This window comes from Brachyhypopomus gauderio, chromosome 1 (genome assembly GCF_052324685.1).
Source record: "Brachyhypopomus gauderio isolate BG-103 chromosome 1, BGAUD_0.2, whole genome shotgun sequence".
In the NCBI taxonomy this organism is placed as follows: Eukaryota; Metazoa; Chordata; class Actinopteri; order Gymnotiformes; family Hypopomidae; genus Brachyhypopomus; species Brachyhypopomus gauderio.
In genome coordinates, this window is record NC_135211.1 from 2,299,218 (window position 1) to 2,315,911 (window position 16,694).

General features: G+C 40.7%; 1 protein-coding gene across 4 annotated transcripts in view; it reads right to left on the reverse strand.

Annotated features, from left to right (window-relative positions):
- ptpn5 (protein tyrosine phosphatase non-receptor type 5) overlaps positions 1-16,694 on the reverse strand; it is a 182,497-nt gene that overhangs the window by 123,995 nt on the left and 41,808 nt on the right. For 3 of the 4 annotated variants that reach the window (XR_013131009.1, XM_077006761.1, XM_077006842.1), the window contains exon 2: positions 1,866-2,041. The exons of the other annotated variant lie outside the window; for it this stretch is intronic. Coding sequence is in view for 2 of the 3 variants with exons in the window: in XM_077006761.1 (XP_076862876.1) it covers positions 1,866-2,041 (176 nt within the window). In the remaining variant the exon portion in view is untranslated. The remainder of the gene's footprint in view (positions 1-1,865; positions 2,042-16,694) is intronic. 4 annotated transcript variants of the gene reach the window in all.

The window sequence follows — 16,694 nt, forward strand, 5'->3', positions numbered from 1 at the left end:
TAACATTAAAAGCCTGGGAACAAAACTTATGTTACGCGTTAATTTCGATTAATTAATTATAGAGAAAATAACGAATTAAAAAAATTAACGCATTTAACGCATGAGACACTTTTGCACCGTGGAATGTTTCTCAGTGCACGAGTTCCAGGCATTATATGGATGCACAATAAGATGAGCATGATGGGGATGATTGAAGAGGCTACGCTGGTGGATGGGAAATTTAAATATAAGAAACATCCAAATGGAAGTACAAACACAAATAGTGTTATTTGCACTTTATGCAGGAAGGAGTTCGCTTATCACAGGAGCACTTCCACCCTTCGTTACCACCTCAACGCAAAACATGTTGGGGCAAATGCGCAGGTCAGTAACGATAGCTTAGCTGCTAAATGTATTCCTAGTACGATAGTGTGAACAAACGTCCGTATTTTCCGAGACATGTCCGTATTTCTCATCCTGTCCCGGGCGTCCCGGGTTTTTTTTTTAAGTGAGGAAATGTCCTGGTTTTTAAATTACCTTCATTGGACCATTAAAACTGATGAACTTAATTAAGACTGGATTAAACTTTAGGAAGTGACCGTAGCACGCGACTCCGAACACCTCGCGCGAGCGGCGGAGGCATTTATACTTGACGCGTCACATTATTTGCAGTGTTGTCCGAAACAATATGTGGTAGTATAAAGAAACACCCCTCAAAAACAGGGAAAGGAACATTTACCTGATGAATTTTAATGTTGCTTTGTGTTCCAGGTTTGAAAAGTGCTGGAATTTAGACTAAAGTGAGGGCAGCCATGTTCTTAATCAGAATGTAGACAGCGTGACTGTCAGATCGCAACATGCAACATCACCCACCCCCCCCCCCCCGTTAGTCACTGGACCTCTGTTAGCAACAAGAATTATCTTGGTGTGACAGCTCATATTATAGATGATGAATGGAAGATCCAGTCATTTGCTTTGAGCATGCAGTAGACCACTTCTAGGCACTATGGAGATGATAAAGAAAAAGTATACCATCTAAAAAGGTATTAAAAAACATCTGATTTGCTACAGTTCTTTTTATTCTTCCAATATCCTGAGCAAAACTCCCAAAATTAAACATTTTAGGTTCAGAATTTGCAGTGTTCTGAAAACTGTTTGCTCTGTTTTCTGCACTCATCTATTGGTCTGTGGAGTAGACTGGTGGAAAAATAAACAAGATGTTGAAGTTTATGCTTATGTTCATTGATTCATTCATCATTCAAACAAATTAATATTTTTCATGTTAAATACTGAAATGCTATTAAAATGCTTCCAATTAGGTATAAAAAGCTTTAATAAAAAATTAAAAAGCTTGTAATTAATTCGATTCTTTTTTTTTTTTATCGTGTCCCACCCCTAAACTGAATATTTAAAATTTCATTCAGTTGTCTTTACTACAAAAGCTATACATCAAGAGTGCTATACCTTACTCTTTTAAATGTTTATTATGAATAATGGTATGTTTGCTTTGTTTTACTGCCGAGCTACACCGTGCCACCTGCTGCTGTCAGTGGAAATGCTAATAATGCAAGCGCTTCACTCATGCCCTCTCTCACACCGTCAATCCTAAATAAAAAGTCAACATAATTAAAGCATGTGTGAATCTTCTTGATGAAGTTGTCAACTGATCATTTTTATTATCTGAACTTCGGTGATCTCATAGATGGTTATAGGCATGAACTGTGAAAGATGTGAAATCTCACATATAAAAAAAATTTAACTGAATTTTTTTATTATTGTTAACTTATACATTAATTATGGTATAATGCTAACCAATCTAGTATGCATCTGTATGTGCACTACAGATGTACATAAGATCAATCAGTAAAGCATCTTTGTAGACTCACAGTTACTTGAGAGACTGTGTATAGGAGGAGAAAGCCTCCAGCTGTAACACTGGCTCTCCACATTCTGCTCCACAGGCCTGCAGGTGGTGTACTGGAGATGTATGAGGCATCACTCTCATCTGATGGCATGTCCTTCGCAGCAGGCAGCTCTTCCATGTTTCTCTCTGTATAACTTTCTGGAAGAAAAGATATCAACTGCAGTCAAATGAGAAATACATGTACAGAAAAACACAGAGGTGCTAGAATGTACCTCTGCTCCAGCTCAGAAATTCTGCATCATATAAATAAAATGCAACACATTGACAGTGTGAAGGAAATCTTGATTATATTCATGTGTGATTCATGTTAATCATGTCCATGGAGACACTATAGCACAGTCTGTGTGTAAAGTACTGCTTGCACTGTTTAGTAATTAACCATATTGAAGATGTTTTTTCTGTAAGACTGAAATCTTCTGTGCAGCAGCAGAGTTAGAGATAACATTGCTTATCCGTTTCTAAGCACCCAAGGTTGAATCACAGGGAAACTGATAACTGCTCCTGGGAAGCAGGCATCCTTAGTTTTTCTACAAACACTGACTATAAACTGGACTAAGAAAGGCAGTTCAGAGTTACTGCATGAAGTGTAGGCTTCATATTATACTTTATATTTGCACAAATACTACAAATGCGATACCACTCGCTCGCAGAGGTTTAAATTATGCTGATGGCGTGAAGGAAAATTCACTGATAACCATACATCTATAATTACAAATCCTTTAAATTTACAGTGCTGTTGTTAAAGGTCTACCACTGTAGATTCAATTACCTCTGTTTTGTGTTTTGTGATTGGCCAGATGCAGTTCAATTAGCTGAGTTTGTTTGCTCATCCTAAGTATCCCGGATGCATTCCCGACCCGAATTTCGACCTGAACCTGAATTTTGACCTGAACCTGAATTTCGACCTGAACCTGTATTTTAACTTGAATTTTTGCATACCTGAATGAATTTCACAGACTGTTTTTTCAAGTAATAATGATTTCAGGTTCAGGTTCTGGTGACACTAAAAAAGCTCCATATAGTTACTACCTAGGCAGTTCACATACAGTCAGCCCCGACGACAGGGGGGGGGGGGGGGGGACAACCGGGTCTGTTGTCCCGGGCCCCAGGGCCAGGGGGGCCCATCAAAGATAAATTTTTTTTTTAAGTCTATAATTTTTAAATAATCTTGAAATCTTTCATTAATATAAAATTCTGTACTCAAAATAAGCTCAATGGCTAAAATATATATGTTTTTTACCTATCTGCATATTTTCCATTAAGTGCATACACCCCCACCTCCCAACGAAAAATGGTTTGATCCAGCAATCCTAACCGGCTGGTACCCGCCCAACAGCAGAAAATACAGTGGTGGATAGTTAAAGTAAATACAGAAATCTGGAGCGCAGAAAAGAAAGGAAAAACATTTACCTGACGAATTTTAAAGTTGCATTGTGTTCCATGTTTGAAAAGTGCTGGAATTTAGGCTAAAGTACTTGAAAATGCTTGAAATTGTAACTACTTCATTTCACGACAAATATCTGTCTGACTGAACAGTTCTTTTGTATTACGTTAACAAATACGAGCCTCTTGTAATTCCAGGACGAAACATGAGAGAACGTGAAGACGTTAAGATTGGGCGTTTTGAAAATAAACAACTATTAAATAATGTGATAAAAAAGCGAATTATTTCGAATCATTACGGGTATATGTATAAATATTTAACTTATTTAAGTTTATCGTGCTGGGAAATATTGAACTGGACCTTGAAAGTGACGTAAAAGTGCTTGAATTCCACCTTATAAAGGTGTATGAACCCTGCAAACATGACTTTGTTCATTGCGCTGAGGCGCGGCGTGCGCGAAGTTACAAAATTCGAGTGGTGCACAACCTCGTGAATCGACAGCGCGTGAGGCCCTCGCGCACGTGCGGAGCCACAGCCATTACGTCATTTTATAAAAACCAGTATAAAAGTATAAGTATAGAAAGTATAAGAAAGTATAAACCAGGCTTAAGAGTTTTTTCACGGACACTCGCGCCGGTCGCGACGCAACCTTCCAAGCTTATTTTACTTTCAAGCTCTGCACCCCCCCCTGCAATAGCTCCACGCCCCCCCTAGGGGCCACCCCCCCACTTTGGGAACCACTGCCCTAATCCATGATGTAATAACAAGATGGGGATCAACTTTTGAGATGATCTCCAGGTTCCTGGAGCAACAACAGGCTATTTGCGCAGTACTGGCAAATTACAGGAGTACTTGGCATCTACTTGAGAAGGTCATCCAGCTTCGTCACCCCTTCTATGAGCTCACTGATGCTCTTGCCTCTGAGAAAAGGTTTACACTGTCCTCACTCTCACCAGTACTGGAGCACATCAGAAGTGCAATTCTCGCTGAGCAAGCTGAAGACAATGCACTCACCAGACAGATGAAGCAAGTAATGAGGGAAGTCCTAGAAGTCAGATACACAGAGCGGCTATAATGAGTGCTAAAAGTATCCTGCTTTGTGGATGCCCAGTTTAAGGGAAACTTCTCCAAAAACCTGGATGACACAGTTGAGGCCTGTGTCGAAGAAGCTGTAACCATTGCAACAGAAGTGTCTCCATGCCAAAAACAGTCTCAAGAGGAAAGGGAAGAAAATGAGACAGGAGAGGGTAGCAGCAGCACCACTACTGTTACTACGAAAAAAGGGAAAGGTCTGTCAGCATTGCTACAACAAATAAGTTCATCCAGGCAAAACAAGGCAACCTCAAGAAATCAAAACATCCCTGAAAAGGTCATGTCTGAGGTCAAGATATACATGTCTCTTCCTACTATTGGCACTGATGCTGACCCTCTGGCTTGGTGGAAAATGCATGCCGAAGTAATGCCTTTTCTGGCAAATGTGGCAAGAAAATATCTTTGTATCCCTGCCACAAGCGTGCCTTGGACACAGGTGGACATATTCTATCACCTCACCGCTCAAGATTGAGCCCTGAAAAACTTAACATGCTTACGTTTCTGCATCATAATCTGCCATGAATATTAAAATGATTGACCCCAAGTACCCCAACTTCCTTGTCGTAAATACTTTACGAAGCAGGCACTGCCTAAATTGTACAATGACATTTGAAATGAGATTTCACAAAAGTTATTAGAAGCTAGGTACTTATCAACCACAGATTTGTGGTCGAGTAGAACATGTGAACCATACATAAGTTTTACAGTACATTTAGTTTAAGACTGGAAGCTAAAAGTTACTGCCTGCAAACCTACAAGATGCTCTAAAATCTCGGGTATTACATGAGCAAAAGCAAGTCTGTATCACAACGGACAACGCGAGCAACATTTTTAAAGCGATCAGTTGAAACAAATGGACGAGGCTGCAGTGTTTTGGTCATCGCTTGCACTTAGCAATAGGTAAGTAACGTTAATCTTTACAGTTTTAATAAGACTTAGCAGCAACATTCTACAATACTGGAGAACATCTCCATGACTAAAGTAAACTTTCCCTTGACAAACTGCTTTGAAAAAATTACTCGTGGTTCAACTGGTGAGATACCGAGTGTATTATTTTCCCTTGAGATAAATGACTGTTTTTATGTATGTCTGAGCACAAATTGATTGACACCTTTCTTTTCTACCCATTTTTCTCTACTCCAAACAGAAAGAAGTATGAAAGACCCACGAATCGACCGTGCTGTAGCTTTGTGCAAGTTTGTCAGCAGTTTTTCATTTAGCTGGAAAAGGAGAAGAGACTTGGCCACAGCTCAACAACATCTTAGTCTGCCTGCTCACCAACTGATCACAGAGTCTCCTACCAGGTGGAGGTCAAGGTAGAAAATTATCCAGAGTGCTGGAGCAAGAACAAGCTATTGCTAAAGTCTTGTCTTCTGACAAGAAAACACGGAATCTTGTTCCCACCTGGCAAGATGTAGAGGTCCTAGAGTCCATCAACAAGGTCTTAAGTCCTCTCCAGGGGCCTCATGTTCAAAGACTTGCGTGGACTTTTCTGAAAATTGGCGTACGGACAAATCCAGAAAATGGCTTAAGCAAAAAAAAATAATCTGGATGTATTAAACCGTGCGTACGCCAGAATCCACACACATTTCTTTTGTACATCCCAATCAACATGGAATAGAGCGCACACGAGAGAGTGGCTGAATCCTCTTTTAACACGCCACCCTATAAATATGCAAATTCATTTAAATTTGCCCTGCAACAGAGGAGTTTCCTCTCTGATCTATCACAAACCATGTCTAAATGGGGAAAAGAAGAGGAACTTCACCGAATGTGAAGTGGAGATGCTCCTGAATGAGGTAGAGGCACAGAAAAATTTTTGTGTGAAGCTTTAAATGTTGTGGGGTCAGAACAGTGCACACTGGCAGAATTATATAATGAAAAAAGAATTGGTTAAAATGTGAATGCTGTCTCTTACCTTTTTATATTGTAGCTATGATTTGTGGCCCAATCGCCCTCTCCACGACTGACCAGGTGCGAGAATGGAGAGAATTGTATGTATGTTTGCCTGGTCAACCGCTTCATATGGGAACTTTTTATACCTAGCTGACATGCAGATGATCCCATCCAAAACAGCTGGCATGGCATGGCTCAAAGATGACTTGGACATCCCCGACCGGTCTGCTAGTTCTCTTTGAAACGAGCCAGTCGCCAGGATGCCAAGCGTTGTCAGACCTGTAAAGGAACTGGCAATGCTCAACTCTTCATGTTTCTCTCTCCAAAACTGGACCCTTACTCCGCACAGAGGTCCAAGAGGACAGCTCTTGGAAATCTGGAATGGCTTATATATAAGCCAGTCATCATCATGGGCCAAAAAGTAGTATGTTACAGTCTCCTACATCAAACCAGTGCTGCATTTATTCAACACCAGCATTCTTGCACATCTGGAAGTGGATACTGCGCTTATAAAATCCATCAAGTCCTCCGTTCTGGATTACCTCAGTGAAAAGTTTGATGATCCTGACACAAACAAGCTATTGGACATGTCATCCTTCATGGACCCCAGGTTCAAGAGTACATACATTGGCTCTGACAACATTGGCTCTGACATTGGCTCTGACAACACATCATCCTCATCTACTGAATCACAAGGAATGCCATTAATATGGAACTGTCCACCTATTCACAGCTTGCTAATTTATATGGTGAAGAAGATCCACTAGAATGGTGGAAGAACCTCAGATTCCAGTAAAGATCCTCACTAGTAATGTATTTATAGATTTCTTTGATAATAAAATAGAGAATATTAGACAAAATATAAAACCTTTTATTAGCAATACAACTGGTATGTCATCTGGTTTGGTTGATATTGATTTAAATTACATGCTGGGAGAAAAACTTGATGCTTTTCATCCACTCCCACAATCAGAATTAGAGAAAATAATTTCTTCCTTAAATTGTGCTACCTGCACACTAGACTCGGTTCCCTCAAAGTTATAAGAGGTATTACCAGCGGTAACTGAACCTCTTCTAACTATAGTTAACTAATCCATTACAATAGGTCACATGCCCAAAACATGTAAATTAGCAGTTATTAAACCTCTGATCAAGAAACCAAATCTTGATCCGACTGTGCTATCTAATTATAGACCCATTTCAAACACATCATTTATATCTAAGATCATAGAAAAAGCTGTTGCCCAGCAATTATGCCTATATCTACTATAGAAATCACATATTTGAAAAGTTCCAATCTGGTTTTAGGCCCCATCACAGTACTGAAACAGCATTAGTTAAAGTAACAAATGATCTCCTCCTTGCTTCAGATCAAGGCTATGTATCACTGTTAGTGCTTCTTGATCTTAGTGCAGCTTATGACACAATTGATCATAGGATCTTGCTAGAAAGGTTAGAACACTGGGTTGGAGTCTCAGGCACAGCCCTTTCACAGTTTTATTTTTGCTTAACAAATCGCTATCAGTTTGTAGAGCTCAATAATATTCCATCCAAACGTACAAAAGTTAAATATGGGGTCCCGCAAGGCTCCATTTCAGGACCACTATTATTTACATTATATATGCTACCATTGGGCACAGTTATAAACAAACATGGTGTCAATTTTCACTGCTATGCAGATGACACTCAACTTTACATATCAGCCAAACCTGATGACAAACTCAGTTTAAGAAAAATTGAGGCCTGTGTAAGAGATAGATGCTGGATGTCTCTAAACTTCCTCCAACTTAATGAGGACAAAACAGAAGTTCTCCTCCTGGGCCCTAAGGCCTCAAAACAGAAAATTCCAGATCTAATGCTTAATCTCGCAGACTACCCCATTACACCTGGCACAGTAGCCAAAAACCTAGGCGTCATACTCGACTCTGACCTATCATTTGATAAATACATAGATAATACTACTAAGATAGCTTTTCTACATCTCCGCAACATTGCTAAGTTAAGAAATGCATTATCACAGGATGATGCGGAAAAATTGGTGCACGCCTTTGTTAGCTCCAGATTAGACTACTGTAACTCACTACTGTACATAGCACTTTTGTAAGTCGCTCTGGATAAGAGCGTCTGCTAAATGCCATAAATGTAAATGTAAATGTACTGTCAGGATGTTTAAATAGGAATTTAAATAAACTTCAAATAGTTCAAAATGCCGCAGCCAGGGTTCTGACCAGAACTAGAAAATTTCAGCCTATCAGTCCAGTCCTATCAGCCCTGCATTGGCTCTCAGTTAAATTCCGTATTGACTTTAAAATTCTTTTATTAACTTATAAAGCATTGCACGGGCTTGCTCGTGAATACCTTCAGGAACTTATTTCCTATTATGAACCCCCACGTCCCCTAAGATCACAGGGTGCTGGTCTTTTATTAGTTCCAAAAATTAACAAGGTAACAGCAGGGGGAAGAGCCTTTTCATGTAAGGCCCCCCAGCTTTGGAATAATCTTCCTAAATGCGTCCGGGACTCTGACACAGGCACAATCTTTAAGTCTAGGTTGAAAACCCACTTATTTAGTTTAGCGTTTGATAATTAATATCCCCCCTTAGATAAAGGTACAGATCCAGGGTTTCATAGACGAAGGGTTTTATGGTAGACTGGGGCGCTGGTGCTGTCGTCCTGTCACTGCTCGTGGTCACTCAAGTTTATTGACAGTGCAATGGACGGATGCCATTGTCTCAGAATGCCCCCAAGCCTATGTTACCTTCTGGTTCTGTCTTTTTTAGCTAGGTTGTAATAATTTAACTTAATGCCGGAGTTGCTGCCACACTCCAGAAATGTTTATAATTTCACCTGTCCTGTATATGTCCTCATACAGCGCTAATTTTCCCTGTTTCATTTCTCCACATGGCTGCCCGCCTGCTTGAGGAATAATGAGATGAGGAGAGACAAGCGATCCATCCTGGGCCGGCCACCTCCTGCCTAACCGGATGCCTACACCATGATGGACATTATTACATCTTTTTCCTTTTCTTTCTCTTCTTTCTGTCTAAATTGTTGTTGTTGTTGTCATGGTGACCGGTGTCGGCCAGAGGAGGATGAGTTCCCCCCCTGAGTCTTGGTTCCTCTCAAGGTTTCTTCCTCATGCAAAAAAAAACTAGGGAGTTTTTCCTTGCCACTGTCGCCCTAGGCTTGCTCACTGGGGGCTAGGATTCGGCACTTGTAAAGCTGCTTTGTGACAACAACTGTTGTAAAAAGCGCTATATAAATAAAATTTGATTGATTGATTTGATTGAAGTGTCATGAAGCAATGCTTCCAAAGCTCAGCCTTTTGGTAAAAAAATATCTCTGTATTCCGGCCACAAGTTCCCTATCTGAAAGGGTGTTTAGCACCAACAGTAGGTAATATTGTGATGTATCACAGGGCATCTCTGAAACCAGACACTGTTGACATGCTTGTTTCCTGTCCCAAAACTTGCACTAAAGGAGAGAGAGAGAGAGAGAGAGAGATAGAGACAGACAGACAGTCAAACAGACACAATGTACACAGCTTTTCTTAAATTGAACTCTGTTTAGTTAACTTTTATTTGTTGGATATGTCCTACATATGTTTTTTTATGTTTGGAGCTTGCTTTAGAAGATGTACATAGTTACAACATGTCTGCAGAGTGTGCATCACATATTTTAGACATAGAGATAATTACAGTTGCATGCAGCATGTTCTTTATGGTGGTACAAATAAACACTATTCCATCAACATTATATTTTGTCATGGTTTTCATATTGTATCGTATATCGGTATTTTTTTAGGCATATCGAGATATGAGATTTTTGTCCATATCGCCCAGCCCTAACCATAATCCCCCTCCACTAAACTTGACACTATGCAGACAGACAAATCCCATTCTCCTGGCAAATGCCAAAGTCAGATTTGTCCATCAGATTGCCAGACAAGCATGATTCCTCACTCCAGAGAACACTTCTCCATTGCTCTAGAGTCCAGTGGCAGAGTGCTTTACACCACTGCATCTGACGCTTTGCATTGCCTTTGGTGATCCCCCTTCCCTCTTCACACCTCGCCAGGCAGAGGTGTGAAAAGCTGTCATTCAAAACCTCCATCATCCTCTAGACCAATAAAAACAATGTAATTCAAAAGTAGACAGATGTAGATTTGCAATTCAAGAACAGATTATGTTAAACATGGTCGCTGATAGGTCGAGAATTGTTTGTTGCTATCAGCAAAAGAGAGGATTATGCGTGAGCAAGCAAATAAAGGTATTTACCAACATTCCATATACTGTTTGAAAGTGTGATACTTTGCTTTGATAGTAAATTAATTTTAGGTCATCTTTCTTTGTAGACTTTTTAAGGATCTACATTTCCTATGCCATCTACATGCATACTGATTTTTAGCCGTATACATGCAGCCGATCACGAGAAATCCGGCTTTGAAGTTGTTGTTGAAAACACATGTACCACGTGGGTCTCTTTCAATGTCCGTTTAAAAGGCAGGTTTACGACGTCAGACGACCATGTTTTGTCACCTAAAATTAATTTACTATCAAAGCTTCAATATCATACCCTAAATGTCATGTGGTCCTGCCTCCCCCCTGTCAGTCTTGTCTTTTGTTTTGTTCTCTGTGTTTTGAGTGTCTTATTTTGACATTTCCTAGTTGTCTCTGTTTTCACACCCCTGCCGTGTTCTCTGCCCCTCGTTATCACTTTCAGGTGTGTCTTGTTGTGTTCCTTGTTTAGTCAGTGCATTTAAGTCTTGTGTTTGGTCTCTGTGGTTGTGGGTTATTGTATTTTGTCAGTGGAATGATTCAGTCTATGTTCTAGTCGTGAGTAGTGGTTTTTGTTAGGTTAGTTCATGCTCTTTGTGTCCTTTTGTGTTTACTCTCTTGTCATCTTTGGTCTTTGTATGAGTTGTACCTTTTTGTGTTAGTCATTTATATTAAAACCTCCTATATCTGCGTCTGCGTTCTACCTGCCCAGCCTTGTTCGTTACACTAAAACAGTAGAAAAAATGTTGGTAAATACCTTCATTTGCTTGGTCACTTAATTGGAAAAAAATTGCATAATCCTCATAAAAAATGTATATCCTGTTAGTTTGGTTAGGTTCACGTTCATGCCTCATAGTCACAGCTCCGTCTGTGTTATATTGTCACTCTGTTAAATACTTATGTCTCTGTAATCGTGCCTTGCCGTTCTCGCACTCTCGAAGCTACCCCCTCTCCTACTAATAAACTTGACTCTCTGCGGCACTTGTGTCCACCTCCTAGTTCTTGTACGTTACATGACTTACCACTTATGGAGACATGGGTAAGTGTCAAAGTAAACACGAGGGTCAGGCTGCTAGCACTGGCAACGTGCAGGGAGACTACTCAAAGGTGAAAAAATTTAAAGAGCACTATGGACCTGAAAGCCTGAGTCCATTTCAGATATGGGTTTCATGTTGTGGTTTCCCGGAGGACGGGAGTTTTAGTATAAACCAAATAGAGGCGTTAAAAGCAAATTTGAAGAGGCAGCAGACCAAGGGCTATGGGGTTGCAAGGGAAGCATTTGAGATGTAGAAGGCAGAGGCAAAAAAACTGGTATATAAATCATTGTTAAAAAATTGAGGGGGAGGCTAAGACAGAACTTCAAACTCTCCAGTTGTCTGAGTGTCTTACAAATCCTGACCTGGATGGATGTCCCAGATGGCCCCAACCCATCGATGACACACCAACACCGATGGAGTCAGTGACCCCCCCCTGACGGCAGCGATTGCAGTGACCCAGGCTCCTTCCAACCACCACCACCAGTACTTCTTGAGTATTCAACACCGCCACATCTGGTGGAAGTCAGACCAACGACATCACGCATCACGGAGACCCCAACACCACTGCTTCCTGAAACATCGACACAGCGAGCCAGCCCAGAGGCAGCACACAGCGGAGCACAGACTGCGCAGGTAACAGCGCAGGCTACAAGCCAAAACTGGACACTTCCCTCTCATGCGCAGCCTCTACCACCTAGACTGGATGACTGCCCCAACAACAACACCTGGATGTGTGACATTTCCAGAGATGGAGCTCAGGAGCTCCGGGAGAAAGTTAGTTTACTCTCACTCTGATCACGCTATTATATCCCACTGGTCAGCAGTGCATACCGTCACACCACAAACACATCATCAGTCACGTCTGGAACTACATGTCAACAATACTCATGAGATGGGATCGAAAACTTGAAGTGGATTTCAGCGTTCTTCGGTCAATACATCCACTGCTTCTTCCAACATCAGAATTGAGTTGTTTAACACGCAGCCGCTGACAAACAAATCCTGCCTTATTCACGAGCATATTCTGGACAAACGTCTCGATTTAATGCGTCTTACAGAAACCTGGCATCAACCAGAGGTTTGTTCTGTTTTAAATGAGACCTGCCCTCCTGGTTAGTGTTATCTGCAGAAAGCCTGCAGCAGGTGGCCTCGCTGTTATTTATCACAATCATCTTGAACTATCACCCATGCCTTTGCCTAAGCTGTCATCTTTTGAATATCAATATCTGGCGTTTAGATGTAAATCTCCCACGCCGGAGACAATTCTGCTCATCTATTGGCCACCCAAACCAAACCCTGTCTTCATTTCTGAGATGAGCAACCTCCTCTCAACAAACTGTGTAACCAATATCGTCATACTCTGGGATATAAACATCCATGTTGACACTCCATCCTGCCGCTTTGCAGCTGAATTTCCTCAGCCATTGGACTGTTTCAACCTCAGTACGCCTCTGTCAGTAATCCATCAGTGTACGATCTGGGTGTTTCAGATCACAAGACAGTCGCCATGGATCTGCAAGTTCTGTCTCCACTCATCAAGCCCAAATGTCAAATCTGCTTCAGGAACCTGAAAAACATTCATCCTGAAGCTATGATCTCTGACTAGGGTTGCAGCGGTAATGGGTTTCACGGTATACCACAGTATTAAAATGCACGGTTATCATACCATGTGGGTTTGCTTATTACTGGTAAAAGGCAAGCCAGCAGAGAAACTCACCCGCGCATGTGCAACTCCGCTCCGGTTCAGCTACTCAGCACACAGCGGTGAGAATGGCAGAAAGTGCATCTGACTTAACAAATTTTTTAACAAAAAAAAAAAAGGCTAAACTAAAATCAGTGGCGAAAATGACGTAATCGCGGTGGCTACGCCCGTATGCGAGGGCCTCACGCGCTGTCAATTCGCGAGGTCGTGCACCTCTCGAATTTTGTAACTTCACGTGCGCCTCAGCGCAATGAACAAAGTCATGTTTGCAGGGTTCATACACCTTTACAAGGTTGAATTCAAACACTTGTACGTCACCTTAAAGGTTCATTTCAATATTTCCCAGCACGTTAAACTTAATTAAGTTAAATATTTATACATATACTCAAAATGATTCGAAATAATTAGCTTTGGTTGTTTATTTTCAAAACGCCCAATCTTAACGTCTTCACGTTCTCTCATGTTTCGTCCTGGAATAACAAGAGGCTCGTATTCGAAAGTATAAACCTAGCTTTTTAAGGTCCTTGCCTTCACTGGACATGAAAGACGCCATTAATTTACATGCGTTCATTTTCAAATTCTGACATGCCCGTTTTTCATGTTAAAACCAGACTCGGTGTGAAAGCCTTAAAATAGAAATCTCTATTGTGAGGATCATGTCAGAAATAAATCCTCTCTTTCTGCAGTATCTTGTTATATTCCAACTTGGTTTACAACCAGAGCCGGAGTGGCTAATCGGGAGATTCGGGAGGACTCCCGATGGGCCGGCTCATGTCAGTCTCTAGTTTGGGTCGATTGGGAGGGAAAAATTATTTTGGCTGGATTTGGGCATGAAACTCCCGGGCTGAAAAAGTGTCCCACTCCGGCCCTGTTTACAACAGTTGTTAATCAGACACTGACCCAGGCTCAGTTTATCAGATATTAAATAATTTAAACTTAAATAATTGTAGGCCTACTGAAATCCATGATTTAGGTTTCTCTAATTTTGCAGTATTTATATAAACAGGTGTACAGCTTTTTTTTAAGGAGACATTTTGTATACAATAGTTCCAGGTTTCTACAATAAATAGTTCATTGAACAAAAAAAAAACTTTTGTTGTAATTTCTTTAAGGGTCAGTGTATCTTTTAATAATATATGTAACAAACTGTGATACCGTGATAACCGTGATACCACGGACGTAATTTGGGGGGGGACATGTCCCCCCACTTTTTCAAAAGCCGGGTTTGGTCCCCCCAGTTTTTATGGTTAAAACCAAATATTTAAATAGCGACGAATCCATGTCCCCCCCAGTTTTAATTACAAAATTATGTCCATGTGTGATACTGCTGTATTTTCTGAGACGGTTATCATACCGTGAAAATCTCATACCGTTGCAACCCTATCTCTGACAAAGCTTTTTCTTCATACAAATTTCTCATCAGCCATTGATGGAGTGGATTTTTACAATAAAACACTGGGCTATATTTTGGATTCTCACACTCCAGTTAAAACCAGAACAGTGACCTTCTCTCGGTCCTGCCCCTGGTTCAATGACAATTTACGGTCAATGATGGCAGCCAGACGTGCCATTGAGTGGTGTTACAAGGCCTCTGGCCTCACTGTTCATAAGCTCGCTTACCCGGAACACCAAAAAGCCTACTCAAAGTCTCTTAGAGAGGCATGCTCACATTTTTATTAGAGCATAATTAAAAACAATACAGGCAACTCTAAGCAGTTGTTCTCAACCATAAATCATCTCCTTAAACCTCAAATCCCCTCATTCACCGAAACCACAGAAGCCTGCAACAAAAATGTAAACAATCTGGTCTCTCTAACCCCTCCCCCCTCTTCATATACAGAATACCTACTCACAGTTGGAGGTCTCACAGCCCCTAAACATTTTCCCAGAGATCTCACAACAAGAAGTTGAAGGCATTATCAGAAGGATGAAACCCTCCACCTGTCCCTTCCCAACAGCCCTTGTGAAAGCAAATATCTCCACCATAAGTCCTCTGATCACCACTGTAATAAACCTTTCTCTTCAGGCTGGGTATGTTCCATCTCCTCTAAAGACCAAAAGACCATAATCAGACCACTCCTCAAAAAACCTACACTCAGCCCTGATGTGTGTGCAAATTATAGGTCTATCTCCAACCTTCCTTTCCTCTCCAAAGCCCTGGAAAAGACCATCTCAAATACAACAACCTTTTTGAAAAGTTTCAATCTGGCTTCCGTTCTGCTCACAGCACAGAAACAGCTCTAGTAAGGGTCACCAATTGTCTTCTAATGGCAGCTGACAATGGCTCACCTTCACTCCTCATCCTCCTGGATTTGTCAGCTGCATTTGACACTGTTGACCACTGCATTCTCCTCCACCGCCTGCATACCACAGTTGCAGGGTTGCCAACTTTTCAAGATCACTTGGAGTGAAATTTGAACCTGGGGGGTGGCGAACGTAAATTGTTGACTGGGGGGATGGGGGGGGGGGGGTGGAAAATGGACACAAATGAAGTATTATATCGCAATCAATCGATCGCCGGAGCAAACTTGTAACTCATTGACTCAGATATGGATCAGAGGTAAATAAACTAGATTTTTTTTTCTGCGTGAGAAATCAGATGTGTGGCATGTGAAGACAGTCAAATGTGTGTCTCCCGCTCATTGTGTGAGATTTGGCAACCCTGCAGTTGGTCTTACAGACACTGCCCTAAACTGGTTCCAGTCCTACACTGTAAAAAATGTTTGTTGAATTTACGGTAATAAACTATAAAATAGCAACAGTAAAAGATCATAAAGTAGAAAACAGTATATCACTGTAACAGATGCAATAGTTTACTTTAAAAAAATAACAGTATATAAAATTAATTTTTACAGTCATATGTAAAAAGCACACATTTTTAATGTTAATTTCAATATTTTAAAATATATTGGAAAATTCCGTAATGTAGTAAACAAGGAATTACCCTAAAAATAAAAAACGTATTCAGTCTAAATTACAGATTTTGCTGATGAGTAGCCTACATTTCAATATACAGTGAAAACCATTCATCAATCAGCAAAATCACACCTTGATTTCTACAGAAAGAAAATGCTAAAAATATGGCCAGTGCTGAAAGGTAAAGCATGTTGAAATATAGGACAATGTACTGCCATTTTAGAAATTGCCTTTGTAAATATTGGTCAAATATTTATTAGTGCTGTCAATTCCAGGTGCCGCGATTAAAAGTCCTCACCAGGATTTTGCTCAGGCTTCTTGGATTGTGTTGATTCCACTAATTTTACCTGGATTGCTAATTAGAAAATCTAGCAAGCTTGAGCAAAATCCTGGTGAGGACTTTTAATCGCAGCACCTGGAATTGGCACCACTAATATTTATACATATAAGGAATACAGTGTTTTCTGGAACATAAGGTGCACTTAAAA